The sequence below is a fragment of the Mycteria americana genome, chromosome 4 (assembly GCF_035582795.1).
Source record: "Mycteria americana isolate JAX WOST 10 ecotype Jacksonville Zoo and Gardens chromosome 4, USCA_MyAme_1.0, whole genome shotgun sequence".
NCBI classification, from domain to species: domain Eukaryota; kingdom Metazoa; phylum Chordata; class Aves; order Ciconiiformes; family Ciconiidae; genus Mycteria; species Mycteria americana.
In genome coordinates, this window is record NC_134368.1 from 82,486,782 (window position 1) to 82,504,646 (window position 17,865).

The 17,865-nt window shown below is 36.0% G+C and overlaps 1 protein-coding gene across 4 annotated transcripts in view; it reads left to right on the forward strand.

Moving 5' to 3' along the window:
• SCLT1 (sodium channel and clathrin linker 1) overlaps positions 1–17,865 on the forward strand; it is a 46,138-nt gene that overhangs the window by 2,264 nt on the left and 26,009 nt on the right. For all 4 annotated transcript variants that reach the window (XR_012775652.1, XM_075501087.1, XM_075501089.1 and 1 more), the window contains exons 3-12: positions 1,557–1,610; positions 2,320–2,380; positions 3,293–3,362; positions 4,483–4,538; positions 4,937–5,069; positions 5,866–5,988; positions 7,981–8,046; positions 10,677–10,747; positions 16,538–16,628; positions 16,801–16,892. Coding sequence is in view for 3 of the 4 variants with exons in the window: in XM_075501087.1 (XP_075357202.1) it covers positions 1,557–1,610; positions 2,320–2,380; positions 3,293–3,362; positions 4,483–4,538; positions 4,937–5,069; positions 5,866–5,988; positions 7,981–8,046; positions 10,677–10,747; positions 16,538–16,628; positions 16,801–16,892 (817 nt within the window). In the remaining variant the exon portion in view is untranslated. The remainder of the gene's footprint in view (positions 1–1,556; positions 1,611–2,319; positions 2,381–3,292; positions 3,363–4,482; positions 4,539–4,936; positions 5,070–5,865; positions 5,989–7,980; positions 8,047–10,676; positions 10,748–16,537; positions 16,629–16,800; positions 16,893–17,865) is intronic.

Sequence of the window (17,865 nt, forward strand, 5' to 3'; positions counted from 1 at the left end):
TGGTGAGGGCAGCTACTTTCCCCTTCCACTTCCTTGGCATCCTTTTACTACTGCCTCCTTTCTGTCCCTTCTGTCTTTTTCCTATATTGTCCTTTAGAAGATTAGAACCAGAAGAAGAACCATTGGATGTGTATCAAGAAAAATAGGCAAGAAGTTGTTTTAAATCAAAATGTATGCATTACCTTCATGCCTTCCTTTTTCCTCTTTTCCTCATTCCAGTTACAAAGGTGTCACTCAGATTCTTATAAAATAGAATAGAATAATTCCATTTGGAAGAGACCTACAACCATCATCTAGTCCAAGTGCCTGACCAATTCAGGGCTGACCAAAAGTTAAAGCATGTTAAGAGCATTGTCCAAACGCCTCTTAAACACTAACAGGCTTGGGGCGTCAACCACCTCTCTAGGAAGCCTGTTCCAGTGTTTGACCACCCTCTCGCTAAAGAAATGCTTCCTGATGTCCAGTCTAAACCTCCCGTGGCACAGCTTTGAACCGTTCCCATGTGTCCTGTCCCTGGGTACCAGGAAGAAGAGATCAGCACTTCCCTTTCCACTTCGCCTCCTCAGGAAGCTGTGGAGAGCAATGAGGTCGCCCCTCAGCCTCCTTTTCTCCAAACTAGACAAGGCCAAAGTCCTCAGCCACTCCTCATAGGACATTCCTTCCAGCCCTTTCACCAGCTTTGTTGCCCTCCTCTGGACATGTTCAAGGATCTTCACACCCATCTTAAGTTGTGGGGCCCAGAACTGCACGCAGCACTCAAGGTGAGGTCACACCAATGCTGAATACAGCAGGATAATCACCTCTTTTGACCAGCTGGTTATACTATGTTTTTGTTAGGTCAAAGAACACTCCGTGAACAAGTGGAAGGAGCTGTTATTTCTCCCTTCCAACCTTCTGCTGGTTCTTTCATTTGTAGTACAAGTAGTCTCTGAAATCCCAATAGCCAAAGTTAGACAAGTAAGGAAGAGTGATGCCTTAGCTGATGTTCCCAGCTCAGCAGTGTGAAATCTCATTACTCATTATGCTTTGCTTCTTTCAGAAAAAGCAGATACTGACAGACTGCATTTCTTCATTCTTGTTTGGGTTTCTTCTGGATGTACTTGAGTACTCAGATCCATTTATCAGTGAAGCTCTCTTGACCTAAGTTTGTCGAAAGTTTATTGAGAACTGCGGGGCTGAGTTCCCAACAACAGGTTCATTGTCAAACATCCAGCTAAATAAATGGGACACACAATGTGATTTGTTGCACTTAGACCTCGTGAATCATTAAGATGCATATGTGTATGTGGGTTTTCTAGGCAGAAACTTCATTTTTTAAAATTTCTAAAAGAAAACAGAATATGAAAGAAATGGAATTCATTATTATTACACAGTCTCTGTAGGGTTTTTCAAGTCCTATTTGCATTAATATAATTGTGCTAAATGGAAGAATTTTATGAAGCATGTAGCGTGCCTTCAAAGCACTACACCGTTAAATGCATCTCTGACTGCCAGTTGGGTTTATCTAGATAATGGCCCATGTTGTAGCTATGATTCTCAAACTTCGTATTTTTCAGCTCAGAGGCTAAATGTGGCACTTGGACAGTATGAAACAGATGAGATTTTGAGAGCTACAGCTGAGCAGGTATGTGAACTCGGGGATGGAAGTAGTAAGAATTTTTGTGATGAGGTTTTGAGACAAACATCTTTGCATGCATAGAGCACAGCCCACTTCAGTGTGGCCTGGCCTTGCTTTGGGTCCATCACGCAACTCTAGAGTTGCTTGTTGTTTTTCCAAGCAGCAGCAGAATAAAACTGTCGTAACAGTGAATTCTGGTATTTTTGGTGGATTTTCAAAAGTTTGTCATGTGCAGGAGAAGATATTCCTGAAAGAATACTTGTTTTCTACTTTAGCAGACTTTTTCACTTTTATAGGCTTCTTTTATCTTCACGTGAGACCAGTCTCTTAGAAAACTTTGTGCTGGGTACCACAAGCCTGTCTGAAAGTCTGTGCAGAAGATAGGGCATCAACACTTTCCTGATGCTGAGATGCATGGAAAAGAACTTAGCACTTGCACAAACTTATGATTGTTCTTTTTAAGAGCGAGATGATTCCCCCTCAGATGCAATTATGCCTTGTATCAGCATCTCCAGGGAAAAAACAAAATTACAATTTTTTCAAGCTGGGCCAGCACTCAAGGATTTTTTAACATAAACCTGGAAGTGATCAGGTGGGATATTGTGTATGATTACAGTACAGGCAGAACAACAGCTTTGGGTTACATACAAAAATTTAAAACTACTTGCAGTCATGTGCAAGTACTAATATATAAGGTATACCGTTACAGAAAAATGCCCCTGGTGGTGATGGCGTATCCAGATCCAGGATGATGGACCAAAGGTAACTGATTCCAAATATTAAGTGGGAATACTACAAAGTATTCAAAAGAAATTGTCATGTGCTTTTAAAAGTATAGATATCCAGCTGAACCTTGTCTTATGTACACGTATTCACAGCTCTGAGAACTTGTGAATGGAAGTCTGTAAAAGTGTTCCTGTAGCAGTTGTTTTTTAGATACTATTCTGTTTATTCAGTAAATTAAATATATGACTTTTGCACAATCTGTAAAATAAAGGATGAGAGATGAAGGAAGGAATTCTCTGGTCTAAATTTTAAGATAATAAACGAAAGCACAGGTAAGATTGTACTGATCTAGGCAGCCCAGGTAACTGCTGTCTGTTGAGGTCAGATGGATGTTTTTAAAAATGCTTATTTGACATTTTTCAGCTAACAGTTGCCTATTACTAAATTGTTTAATAATCATTGTCATTTCCTTTCTGTTATAAAAAATAACCTATCCTTTCTTGTTAGCTTTTAAGGCATTATCACTCCAGACTGATATAGAATTTTCAGAGAATTACTATCAATTACAAAAATATTGGGAAGGAAAAAGTATATAAGTAGAACTACATTATTTTACGTTGTCTTACAGGCTACTTTACTGTTGTATGTGAAAGCAGTAACAAATACTTTGGGATTCTATGGATGAAATATTAATGTTGTATTAATGCTCATTTATAATGTGCCATGTTCTAGTTCTGGTATACAGGAAATCTGCTGTTAATGATCATACTTTAAAAGTAGTAATTAAATTTGTTCATTTGATTCTGGTGAATGCTGAACTTGGAAAAAAAGAAAAGTGACTGTTTTGTTCTGTTCTCTAGATTAAGAATTCTGTAAAACTAGTTAATTATCAGAACAATGTTTCAGCATTTACAAAATTTATTCTAAGCATGTTTTTCAACTTTTTAGCTTGTCAACTCTAATCACAGAGTATGATAAACACTTGGAAGAAATGAGAGAACAGCTGCAGCTTTACCAGGTATGGATGTTCCTAACATTTCAGACTGTATAGTCTTAGACTTTTCTAGTATTAATATCTAGGCCATTAGTTTTTGTCAATAAAGGAAAGTATGCCTGCGCCATGCTTCACAAACTTGCTGGTCTGCAGTCTGCCTCAAATGGATGAACAGAGAGCTTTCTATGAAAAGATTGGGAGATTGTCTAAATTACACAGATTACTGTGTGTTTGGAGAAGTAGTGTTGTGAAATGAAACACGCATGTTTTATTTTTCTAGATGTTCTTATATGGTTGCAGGTGTTTTCCTAGGTGACATTCAGATGAGGCAGCTGTTTCCCCCTTTCCTTACATGTCTAATCTTGGCCATGCAGTCCAGCGCAGTCCTGCAAGTGTAGATACACCAGCCTTCTTCATTCTTAGTAATTCTTCAGATTCAAATAATTCTTTAAATATCTATTATCATGGAGGCTGGGGTGGAGGGGGACTGTCCTCCTTTCAACTACAGAAGAATGAAACTTTTTATGCTTCATGTGATCACCAAAAAGCAAAGTGATATGTTTAACAATTAAAACCTGTGTCATACAGAAAGCAATTTTTACTTGTGATCTACATGCAGAAGTTATACTCTGGTTTTGGTTTAATGCACTTTGTTTGTTTGATCTGTCCGTCATAAAGATTCTGCAAATACAGTCTTCAAGCTTGGCCAATTTCAGAAGGCAACAGAAGCACTATGGTTTTGTTGCACTATTTAGTTAACAAAACAGTCCATTTGACTCATGTAACTGAAGCTTCTCCTCAGTTAATTGCTAAACTCTTATCACAAATGCTTACTGCATAAAAGATGAGTTATCCACTGTATCCCTAAAAGAACTTGAGTCTGTAAGAGCTGTAAGAGTTCCAAAAGGTAAGTTCAATGCTCATAATAACTTCTGAATGCTCAGGTACAACGGGACTTGGCAGCTGTTAAATTTAAGTGGCATCCTGTGACTTTTCTTAAAAAAGAAAGTGGCTTTTCGTTTACTGTATTATGCTGAATTAAATTGTCCATCTCTTACAGTATCTGTCAGAATTAAAAGATGAAAGAATTACCAAAGTTTATGTCACTTAAATGAGTACTTACTCTTGCATGTTTTTGTGTTAGGCACAAATGAGTGAGATGAGACTAAAATTTGAACAAGTCACCAAGGAAAATGAAAGGTAAATAATTACACTGCCCGGTTAGTACTGCTGTTTTTTCTTGATTTCTAAACCTTAAAAAGCCTTTTTTCTAGGACCTTGAAATCTTTTGAATCTACTTAATAGTTGAAGATCTCATACTCACGAGCTTAATGTTAGAGTCTTTAAGTGCTTAATTGCTTACAGCATTGTTAAGTGCTTACAGCACCAGGTTTAGGAGATTTAACCATATCTCTAAAAGAACTAGAGATTAAACTATTTCAAACTGTCTATTGTGTTTGTAGAACATAACTTAATAGATTTAAATATGAGTTAGAAGTAAATAGCATGTACAGATTGAAGGTACGGTATACTTCAGTTGTTAAAAAAAAATTCCTGTTAAAGAAATACTTTGCTGAACTCGGTTCTTTGAATTTCAGGCTGCATGCAGAGTTGAAAGAGGCTCTTGAGAAGCAACTGGAGGCTCTTCCTTTCATGCCTCTGGGAACTGATATTCCTGCAGATGAAGGAATAGTGAGAAACCTTCAAGAACAACTACAACTGACGAATCAAGTGTGTGAGATGAAACATTTGTACTGTTTTATTTCTCTTGTTGTGCCGTGGCAGATGAGGGGAAGCTGTTTTATTTCTTCGTTCAGAATTCATTTGTTCGGAGTTCCTTGAGACTATTTTGAGGTCCTCTTGACTTTCTGTAGCTAAAGAAACAAGTACTTACACTTTCAACTTAAAAACCTGAAGGAACTTCTCTCCTAGATTCTTATAGGAAGTTTTTAGTATTAATTTGTGCCTGTAGTTTTACGTAGTTGATGTGATCTTTATATTGAATTCCTGACCAGGAAATTAATAAAATACTTTGTTCAATTCAGGTTTTTGTAGTAGCTTGTCATTTTAATCAAAAACATTGTAATGTGATATTAGGAGGCAAGTATATGTGGGATATAGAAAATATTTAAACTGAAAAGATCAGGAAAATTTTTTGAGCTTATTACAATGATGTATCAATCCTGTTGCATATGATTAAGTTAAAGTTAAATTGAAAGCTGAATTTTGGTATTTGAATATTATATCTACTGTAGGCCTACAGTAAATACCTGTAAAAGTTTGAGCTATAAAAAAAATCTGGAAAACTTGCAATTCATTTGTAGGTGGAATTTGAACTTGCAAGCATCTGTGTTTCTGCTTATGAATTTGGTATTTTGTCTGCATGGTTGTAATGCATGCAGAGAAAAGTACAGAAAAAGGCATTTCTTCAAAATAGAAGTTAAGACATCTCTCTTGAGAGAATAACAGATGAAGGTAAATGTGCTGTAATAGAATATATTATACAAATCATTTTTCTGTAACTTAGGAAAAAGAACAAGCAATAGAGCTCTGGCAGACTGTATTACAGGAGCATGATCGACTCCAGCAGCAGTACCAGGAACGCATGACCGAAACGCAGATTCACGTGGCTGAAAGGCAAAAGCAGAAAGTAATTTTGGTTTATGTTTTTGTTAACTTTGGAATGTCTTTCTATACCGTAGAAATTCTGGGTCTGTGCGTAGTCAAACTGAAGTGGGGGAATTCTACCAGTACCATTAATTGTGTTCCATAATAGTCATCTAAAGTTGAGTGGTCAGATGTGGTCACTGATTCATCAGCCAAGTGCACCGTTACAGTTGGAAGAGTTCTGTATTTCAAATATATGGGCAGAACCTTGAGGAATGCACATACATGTATATGTGCACAAGATACGCATGTACATATAAATAATCATATGTTTGAATTGCATGGTTGGAAATTTTCAGTACAGTTCAACATCTGAAAAAGTTGCTAAAGATTTCTGAATTCTAAGGTGTAAGTCTTTCGTGTTTTCTGCTATGTTTGAATCCTGAATTTTGTCTGTAAGGTCACAGTGGGATAGTGGGAAAAGTAGTCTCCATTTCCTGGTGTCATTCAGTAAAGAAGCATGTGTGAACAGATGAAAAATCAAGTTCACCAGTATTCTTCTAAAGCTAGCTTGTGTTTAGCAGCCTGTTCTCTTCTGCTCCTTCTGGGGAAGGCCTTTCAGGAAATCTTAGTTCAGAAAAGAAGCTGTTTTGCTCTGACAAGCTATATAAAGATGCTCAGTGTGTGAACAAATAGAAAATTCATGGCTGTGTGTACCTCGCTACAGATATTTCTAGGTCTGTAAAGAGATGCTACAAATTTTTAACGTTTGCTTTCCATTTTCAAGTACGTTAGACTTGTGGGCACGGTTACAGCTCACCTATATAACAATATTTTTTTACTGATTTTTGTTCTTTTGTGGTATTAAGTCCACCTCAGCAATATGCTCTTTTCCAAGAAACAGGAAGAAGATCTGTACAGCTATTGTGCTCTGTCAAGTTTCATAATTATTTCAAGTAATAGTTATGAGGACTCTTATCTATGTGTAGTTCCAACTTTTTGCTCCTGTTCCTTCTATTAGGTTTTCTTGCATTGCACTGTCAGTTACTGGTAACATACACATAGTAGAGCATACAGAGTCATTGGTAGCTGTTGGAGGGCTTAGGGCTGTCAGATTCCACTTTTCCTCAGTAGCTAAATCCTTGGTGGATTTTAATGCCATTGTAACAAGAATAAGGTTGAGCTGCCTTTTATTCTTAAATGCTACTGGTTTCCCACAGAAAAAGACTTTTCAGTTAAATAAATTTTTATTTTAGGTTTTGCTTTTAATGGAGGAGCAGAAAATAGCTATCAGAGGTAAAAAGAAATAGGTAAGACCAACTAGAATTAGAATTGACAGAAAGCAAAGATGAAAGAGGATATCATTGTAAGGGTTGGACATAGTAAATAAGGGAGTTGTTGGAATACGTTTCTGGTGTATACTTGGCCTTGAGGCATTAAACCCAGCACAACTAGTAGATATTCCAGCTCAGGGACTTGAGTCTTCTCTATGCTGTGAAGACACTTGGCATGCTGCAGATGATTTTTTTGTGTTATGCTAGTTTTCCTAGGAAGACAGAGTTAACCGTCAGGGACTCAAGAGTTGAATCGGAACGATTTTTTGTATAGACACAAGACATCCTATATGGCAAAGAGCAAATTAAACCCGTCCATACAGGCATTTTTTTAATTAAGGGGTACATGTCTGCTACTGTGCTTATCAAAAATGCTTGTAGTAGCATTGTAGTCTGTGTGGCTCTTTAAAGACACTACTCATGTACGTTTTCATATTTTGATAGTAAGTGTGTATGAGTTCTGGAAGGAGGCAATTTGTAACTGAGTGAAATTCAGATGTGTTTTTCAGTAGTAAATCTAATTTGCCAGATTACTAGGTCGACAGCTAAAAGCAATCTAATTAAAATCTACAAAGGCATATTGAATTTCCTGCAACATGTATAAATTTTTTTGAAAATGTTTTCTGTTGACTATGAAACTCTCTAATTATACAGTCTTTATGATGATAATGATTATAAGAAGCTCTGAATTCTCTTTTTAGGATCAACTGACTGGCTTTCAACAGTTGACTCGGCAACTGCATATAGCCAATGAGAAAATAGAGTTGGTAAGTAAAACCTTCTGAGCAGTGACCTAGTAAATTATGTTTTTTTCCTACTAGAGCCTCAAAGTATAAAAGAAAAGCAAAAACTCCTTCATACATACCTGGCTGGAAAAGAACTTGTGCCACTCAGATTTGCAAACTTCTCTAGGGACCAGCCAAAAATCAAGTAGTAATGGCTTTTTTCCTGAACTCCAAACACCAGGTCAGGGTGGCTGAGAGGTTAGCTCTTAATATTGTGAGCTCTTTCTTCAAGAAGTCAGTGGTAAGCTTACACCCAGAACTTTAGTATGTGGTGAGTGTACTTCAGTCACACATTCAAAACCATCTTCACAAAGGAAAAATTTATTTAAATGATTACCTCTTATGTAGGCTAGCTCTGCCACATGTTTATCAATTCCTAGTTAGGCACTGCTGGCTTCAGTGTCTGTCGTTGACCTTTTCAGGGATTTTTCTGAGCTCTAATAATCTTCTAGTGCTTCATCCATATCCTTAGATTGTGAAACTTCTTATTCTCTAAGCTTTAGCCTAGCACTTCCAGGATTGACAAACAATTTTAATATGGTAGAAAAATTGAGGTGAAAGACATGGTGAAGTTTCTGGCTGAACGGCGTCTTCTCTGAAAGACATGATTCCTGTGTGATTTTTTGATTAATGTTTGTCTTGGATACTGGCAGTGCAAAAAGACCCCTAACCTACTCTAGGCAGTCTAACTCTCTTCTCTCTTTATCACTGGAACGTTTTTTCCTCACATCTGACCTACTGTTAAAATATAAGCCTGTTTCTTTGGCGTGAAATATTGTAGGTGCAGAGGAAAGATTGCTACATTCTTTGTCATGGTGCCTGTTATTGAAAACTTTTATATTGCCATCTTTTTCATTTCCCCACTTTTTCTATTCTGTTCAAAGCAAGTCAAGTCTTTAAATGTTCTTTGACTATGTTTTTAAGATGTCTAATCATTCTTCTTGCTCACCTTTAAATTCTTTCCAATTGTGCCGTCATTCTTGAACTGTGGTGCTGGAAACAGTGCAATACTCCAATCAAGCCCTTACCAGTGTTCAGTAGCATATTGCAGATTACTGCAGGATTGTATCTTGCAAGCAGTTGTCCTGTTTACAAGCTGTTTTGTTAGCATTAATAAAAGTAAAATAATGCACTCGGAGAGGAACTTTTGCCTTATGTAGTCAGCGATGGTCTCAAAACTATTCTCTGAAGATAGATACTTTAGAGTTATTGGGAGGTTGCTGTCTGAAAACAATCTCAAGCAAATACAATAGTGAGCTTTTAAAGCAGTTTTGCTGAGCATTTGGAAGTTACAGACTGTCTGATCTGCTGTTACAAGCAAATCAGTAGTAGGTACCTCAAATACAGAATCACTGAATGCTTAAAATCATAAAATTGGAAAGAGATGATGTGGAGAGGAGAGAGTGAAATATGTGAACTCTTTGAAAGGAATGAGACAGACGATGTTAAGGTAAAGGTAATCCATTTGTTTGCGTTATCCAAAAAACATTTGGCAAGGTCAATTACCAAAGGCATAAAGATGTCATGGGATAAAGAAGCATGCCCTTTGGTGAACTAACAAACTGAAAAATAGGAAGTGAAGAGACAGAATAATTAGTCAGGTTTTTTATTGTGGTAAAACAGCAGTGTTTCCTAGATGTGCTCAGTTTAGAGTTGTTCAGCATATTTATACATGTTCTGGAAATGAGATTCAGTATTGAGGCAATAGCGTTCACTACTGATGTTAAACTATTCAGGGCAGTGAAAACTGAAATAAACCGCAGAAATTTGCAGAAAGATCTCATGATGTTGAGTATCTGAGTGAATTTAATTTGACATTTTGTTGGTATTAATAAAAGCAAAATAATGCATGTGGGCAAGAGGGAGCTTTTACTTTGGATAGTCTGTGATGGTCTTGAAATTAACTGTTACCACTCATAATAGGTATTTTAGAAGTAGGAAGTGTCTGAAAACAATTCTTAGCAACACTCAAAAAGGCAAGAAGAATGTTAGCAATTATTAGGAGGCAGGGGAAAAGGAATATATTGTGCTTAAGTCCACAGTACAGTAGCATCTTGAATGCTGCCTGCAGTTGTGGTCATCTCTAATATCTCAGTGTAAGGTATACGGAAGATCTAGAAAAGGCTAGTAGGGTAACAAAAACCTGAAATGATTCTCAAATGAGAAGACAGCTGAAGGAGAATGACACCTCCAGCACGATGGCTGGCATAGGAAAAAATGAAGGAGAAGCAATTTCTCATTGTTTCTTGTTTCTAAAACAAAGGAATTCTTTCCAGCAATGTGTGGTCTACTGTGGTACTCACTGTGACAAGGTATTCTAGATGCCTAAACTAGATGGGAATGCAGATGGTAGGTCTGAGCTATCTCAGGAAGCTCTTACACTACCAAAATATGGGAAAAGAAGGGGAGGATTAGGAAACATCACTCTGCATTTGCCTTTCTAAAATACTCTACCTAAACCTTGGCACTTGGAGACCAGCCACAGTGTTAAATAGACCTTATTGGCTATTTTTATGGTATTGTATTCTGTAGAAATGCCCTATTACAATTCTGAGTATATAACATTTTCAATACAATAAGGAACATATTACAAATATCTCCTTATTTTGCAGAGCAATCAACAGTTTCTGAAAACTGTAACGGAACAGAATGTGGAACTAGAGCAGCTACGAAAACAACTGAGGTATAAACCAGACAATTAAAAAAAATTATTAAATATAATTTCTATAGCTTTTTCTAAGCTGCTGCTGTATCATGGGCCTTGTTTGTACTGCAAACTGACTTGATAGTGATAGTTACAATGGTTTCAGTTAATGCCTCTTAAGTTTGTTACAAATGTGTGCATCATTAGTGTTAGGGTGGCATATTTCCAGTTAGTTTGGTTCAGCTATTTCCTGAAATATTCAACATTTGACCTTTGATTTAAAAGGAACAAAGTGTCAGTATCACAACAAAATTGACTCTGAAGATAAATTTTCATTAGAATACAATTTGCTCAAAATGCAGTTACATAATTACTCATTACAGTTCTGAAATTTGAATGTTCAAAGTAATTTTGAGTTTTAATGTTTTTTAATAAAATTTCCATTCACTGTTTCTCAATAAAGAGCTCTAAACCGTAGGCTGTTTGGAAGTTAGAGGTAAGAGAAGCGTTCATTATATTCCTGAAGTATATCAAGGAAAATGAGAAAAATACCTGTGACACAATTTCATGATTATTTTTATTTACAGCCATAGTCTGTTCAATGCCAGTTTACTGGATCTGTTAACTCTTTTAATTAGTGATGGTCGAGGTCAAACTAAAACTTAATTTCAGTGAACAGTGGATTTGTGGACTGACAATGAAAAGGAAATGCATTCATGATCAACCAGTGATATTTTTTTGTATAGCATTACCTAAAGCTTTAAATAAGCTTTTAAAAGTAAACTTTTAAGTTTATAAGCTTAAAATTTATAATGTACTTACACTTTTTGGTTTGATCATTAAATTTTCCTTTTATTTTAGTGATTGTAATTTCCTTTGATACTGTGATTAAAGCATGATTAATATGATGTTCTACACTAGTTTTATCTTTTGATTTTAAAGAAGGTCACCCCAAAAATGGTAAAAATAATTTTCATTTTTATGTAAAAAGTTAGATGGCTCTGTGTGTTTGTGCATGCACATGTGTTCATGCACTCAATTTTGTATGCAGCTTTTCCAGGTAATGCTGGTATTTAGAAACCTAGGTTGACTGAACATATGCTGATACTGATTTTATCCCTCCAAGAAAGAATGGCTGCATCAGACATTCCCTCTTCTCTGTTCCAAACCCATACAAAATACTACATGAAGAGCAATTGGTATCTGTTGTAATGCTAGGTGCTTATCACTGTAAAGATTGGGTGTTATACAAATTTCAACATCTGTTTAATAGTTGTACTGTTCATAGATATTAAAGTTACTGTGTCACAATACCCAAAGTAAAAGATACAGGTTTAGAGTGAACACATTCATTAGCGTTGAATATTGGTCATTGTTGAATATTTATTAACTAATTTAAAAATTGGTCTTTTTTTCAAGATTGGTTGTGTCTAAACTTCCCTGCTGTTAGAGCAATAAAAATTAGCTGCTTCTAATATTAAGCTTTCACCCCCAGCTTGGTATGTTATGGTTTACTTACTAGAATAATTTTATTTGTTTTAAACAACGTTTACTTTTACATTTCCTTTGTACAATAAATTTAGGATCAGAACCTGCTTACAAATGCTAAGTTACCTCAATCACTGAAGATGTGTTTTTGAGGGGGACTTGTTAGCACTTCTCACTTTTGTTAGCCAAGATTTTTCCATGGAAAAACTATTTTCAAAAATAGTGTGTTTTGGAGAAGGAAAATGTTGTGACAAGCAATCAAAGATTAAGGTGGTATTCAGGGTATTTGCTAAAATAAAGTATTTCCAAACTCAGTCATCACTTGCAATTTGCTTGTGCATGCTACTATTTAATTCTGAAAAGGGAAAGGACAACATTTTCATATCCCTACTTTTTTTGGAATTTCTTTCCTTGCAGAGGGTATTAGTATTGAATTACTGTTCTGGTGTCTCATTCATCTATAAATCTTTGGTCTTGCATTGACATGCTTACATTGACTCATGTAATAAGTGGGTATGAAAGCAATTAGCATTAACTGAGCCTATTTTAGACATTCAATAAATGCTATCAATGTTCAGTTTATTACTGCATTTCTAACATTCTCAGTGGTTTTGATTAAAAAAAAAAAAACCAAAAAAAAACAACCCACCAAACAAAATCACTCAGGTTGTGGTTGAGCAGGCAGTTGAGAGTGTTTGTCAAAATTACAGATGTCATGATTTCCTTTGGTCTCATCTTTGTTTAAAAGGAAACTCCTATTTAGGCTTGATCCTTGGAGTTATATGAAATTCTTTAATGATAGCACTTTGATCAAATAATTTAGAATATGGCATGACAACCAAAATGGCCAAACTCTTTTGCTTCATAACCATGTATACACACAAGGATCTGTATAACTATGTATATGGCAATGAGTGTGGATAGTAGAAGGGAAGTGCATGTTTTCTGCTTAAACTACTGCTTCGAGAAGAAGATATATTAAAAGGTAGAAGTCCCTGGGACTGACTGAAAGCTAGTGGATCATCTTGCTCTGAACTTTCACTTGCACATGCCCAAATATATATGCATATTTTTGATTAGTTGCTGTTTTATAAGCAGTGAAATTGTGAGTGAATTTAGACTTCCATTTAAGTATCCACAGGGCTGGAGTAGTCATCCTCCTTCTCATTTCAGAACACTAGATTTTTGATTTAATATGTTCTATCTGGGCAAGACTGCTCAACACATGTGGCTTAAGTCAGTCAAAGAAGTTAACTGTATGCCATTAATCAATAAATGGACGATCAGTGTCTATACGCTAATGATCAATGGTAATATAACAGGGTAAACCATAATTCTAGGCATTTGCAATGTATTAATAAACACAAATCTATAAACAGCCTTCTGTAACTGATCCCATGAAGTACTGGTCTCGGACACTCTTGCTTGCTTATATAGGTACACACACCTTTTCTCACAAGAAGCATGGATTAAAAGTATGTGCACAGATACTCCCTTTTTGGGAAGTACACGTTCCCCCATCTGCACACCCTACAGCTGGAGGTGTGGGTGCTCCAGCTTTACGTGTGCTTGTGCTGCTTCCTGAAGTCTGCTAGTTGTGCCCTGCTGAGAAAGCACCCCTTGAGTTTCCATGCACACACCTGATATGTTGGTCCCCATTTATTTCACCCTGGGCTGTCAGCTGGGTGCAGGCTACTCCTGGTGTCTGGTGGGGCAGCCGCTCTCAGGCTTGCGAAAAGGTGGCAATGCCCACGGGGTGACTCCTGGCAGGGTCAAACACAGCTTCACTGCTGCGCTGTCCCTCTAAGGTCCATCACCAACAATCACAAGCTTTCATGTTTCCTTTCAAGTTGTCATCTTCTCAGAAATCTCTTTGTAACTTTTTAATCTGGCTGGCGATGATCATGAGCAACCTTTGTCATTGCTACTCTCCCTGTAGCGTTCTCAGTTTTGGGCAAAGAGGCTCTCCGAGGAATTTTGTGTCTCTAATTATGGGCACTGATTACGCTCATGTTCCTCTCAGATCAGCTAAAAGTTCTTGCGTCCCTAAAAACAGTACTATGTTATACTCACACAGCTAATGGCAGCAGCTCTATATAGCTCTGAAGTTAACTGCTGCAGTGATTCTCAAAGAAGTCTGGAGTATTTTCACCAGTTGTTTCTCTACCATGAAGTTACATAGATGTAGTTTGCATGGATTATATAGCAGACAATTCTAATCCTTTGGATGTTTTTAATAGATTTACATTGATTTGTGGTGATAGAGTAACAAGTCTGGATTTAAAGACTTTTAAATTTAGAATTTTTAAAGTAGATTTTAAAAAAAAAAACAACTTACAAGAGAGTTTAGGTTTGATTTAGGTTTGTATGGCCTAGATTGAATGTAATTTTGGAGCTTTTGGTATTGCTAAGCTTATAAATGTGTGTTCATAAATTCTAGGTATTTTAATATATAGCAAAGTATACAGTCTGACACATGCAGCCATAAAACACTTTAAACATGCTCCTGGTATTGTCATCCTATTTCTCTAGTATGCGTGCTACTAAAGGAAGACTGCCAGATTAAGTTTTGCCAAGTAGTCTGGGAAAAAGAAGACAAAATTAGGAATTCTGCTGGAAGGTATTTTCAGGGTGATTATTAGCTTTTATTCTTTAGATCAGAAGCTGACCTTACCCAAAATAAACAATTGAAATTTGGGCAAAAACTCCCTAAGAAGTGTTTGAGAACTGAGTCATTGTTTCTCATCAGTGTTAACATAAACTCAATATAAAATGTGCAGTTACACTGTACTATTTATATACTATTCATGTACTGTTACGCTAGCTATTAAGGGGTCATAATCTGCCACGCATAGAGACAATGTCATATTTGATGTACTTCTGTAGAGAGTTGAGGTTTGAACTGTTGGCATTACTAGGACAGAAACTTGGCATTGCTAGGGCAGGTATCTGCATTTCAGAATCTTAAAGCTTTTAAACAGAGATAACTTGCCAAGATTATGTTAAAGATACACTGCACAGTGAAGAATAAAAGCTGCATCTTTAGAATCAATTTGTTGCTTGTTAAACACACACTTCTGAATTTGATCTGAATCTTAATTTGGTCATTAAAATACATTTTTAATGCTTCAGCTGTTCTGAGTTTTATGACTTCTTTATAATTTTTTTGTTTTCCTCTTATGCTGGGGTTTTAGTTTTTATTTTGTTTTGTTCTACAGCACATTGAAAATATTTTTAAATATTTTGGGCGAAGCAACTTAATGTCCTCATAAACTTAACAGTACTTTTTGTAGGAGGAATGTGCATGATTCAGATGGAGTAGGATCAAAGGTTTGGACCTGCAGTGAGGACCATGTGTCTGGGAATAATGTTTTTATCTTTGTTTTTGCTTTTTAAAGAAATTATAACAAAATTCGCTTTTCTGATTAATTAAGCTGAAATTAAATATTTGCTGTAGAATTGCTGGGGTTATATATATTTTGCATAAGATTTTCATACAGGTATAATATGCTCTTGTCTTTTATGCCATTAAATCAAAATTATTATTTCTATACAGAATTTTTGCTTGAAGTTGATTCTTAACAGTATTAAATATTTTCTAGCTGCTTTCATGGCTATTAGTGCTCCAGTTTGCATTAGCTTATCTAATATGTTTATTCTTTTTTTAACTTTATCATACATTCAACCATTGGTCTTTAAATTTAGCCTAATATGCAGCCTGAATAATTGGGTTACACCCCAGGTGAAGGACTCTGTATGTCTTTCTGTTCCCAAGTCAGAGGAGTAGGAGCGTTGCTCCTCTCAATAAGCTTTTCTACTGAGGAAGAAGTCTGATTCATTAACTAGTCCTTTTTTTTTTTTTCCTTTTCTGTTTCAGCTCATCAAACCTCTTCAGATTACAAAGCACATCAGTTAAATTCTTCAGAAGTGGTTAATGATTTTTTTTTTTTAATTCCTAGTCAAATTGCTTTTAAAAGTGAAATCTAATTCTGAAAAAGATTTCTCTATTAAATATTTGTAGCAAATTATATTTAAGTTATTGAATCACATAAAGTTTTTGATTGCCTAGTCCTCCCAAATATTTCATCAACACATATGCCTTCTTGTTAAGCTATCTTTAAGAAGTAATTTCCACAGGACAACTGTTTCATGAATTTGGTATTCCTCTCTCACTGCCACATAGTAAGAAGGAGAAGGAAGAGGGAAACCTTTTCTGCCCTGTAGGAACAGTATTATGAAATCTGACTGCCCTTCACAGCTATTTCAACAAAGTTGTAATGGAGTTGGTTTTTTCCCCTATAATAACTGAAATGTAATTCGTAGACTGTTTTCTTTATACAGGCAAGCCAAAATAGATGGGCGGACAGCAAATGCTAAGGTTGATGAAATGACCAGATTGACAGAGAGACTTCAAGGCCAGTTGGAGAGAAAGGTATTCTAGAGAAAAGATTAGTTTTCTATTGCAATTGAATGGCTAGTTAGTTATCTGAATGCTGACGTTAAATTAATCGCAAGTTGTTCTCTAACTTGTTTTATGTTAGTATATCTTTATTTTGTTTGGGGAAGCTCAGATGATGTCTGGATAATACATATATTCTTTTTAGGAAGAAGACGTGATATCTGCCCAGCAAAGAGAAACAGCATCTGACAAACGCTTGCAGCAAATGCAGTCTAGTATAAAACAATTAGAAGCAAGGTAAAGATAGCTCATTGGATGTTAAGAACAGGATATATGCAAGTGAGATAAAATATTATGTTTTTTTTCAGCCTGTGGGTTTTGTGTTTCTGAGCAGTTCTGTTTTCTCCAAATACAGCTGTCTTATGCTTGGCTGCTCTCTATCTTATTTGTTCTATTCTGCAGCCTTTCAGAACAGCTTCTGATTTCAGTGTATTTAAAATTATAAAACAGACCACCTCATTTCATTGACTGTAAAGGAGAAAAAATGAGGCATATATTTTTCATTCTAGTACATAAATTCTAGTTACTCAACTCTCATTAGCTTTAGGTGGAGTTCTAAAGAAAAACACTCACACTGAAATTTGAAAATGTTTATGTAAGCTAGCTGGTTTTGAGGTGAATACAGATTTTTCTTTCTGTGTTAAATAAGATTTGGTTTTAGGTCTTAGTTCAGCAATCTTTATACAAAAAATATTATTTAATAAAACTGTTAAAGCACACTTCTTAACAATAAATGCTAGTTACAAAAGTAGTTTGAATACCTGCTAAGGAGTAGAACTTTAATTCCAGCACTATCTACTGGAAGATCTAAGACTCAATCAGGTTCTTTTGGGGGGGGGGGGGGGGGGGGTCCCCTCTTTACTTTCCAAGGATATCACACTTAGCTGAGCACAGTGATTTTGATTCAAGTATCACAAACAGTTTTTGAATTACTAACATTAGTCAAATGACCTGATAGCTAAGAAGAATTCTTAAATTTATTGTTGCAATAATTTTGTGACCGGTCATCTTCCTTTCTTGGTCACAGCCTTGTGAGCATGATTAGCAGACTCTTCAATAACTCTAGAAACCAAATGATTACTAAGAAACCAACCTTGTGACTATGTGGTCAAGTGCTGCCTCAAGGAGTTGCACAGACTTGTGTGGCTACCTCTACTTGATGAATTTCACTGGCCTGACCATTGTGGAGGCTCTTAAGTTTATTTTAGAA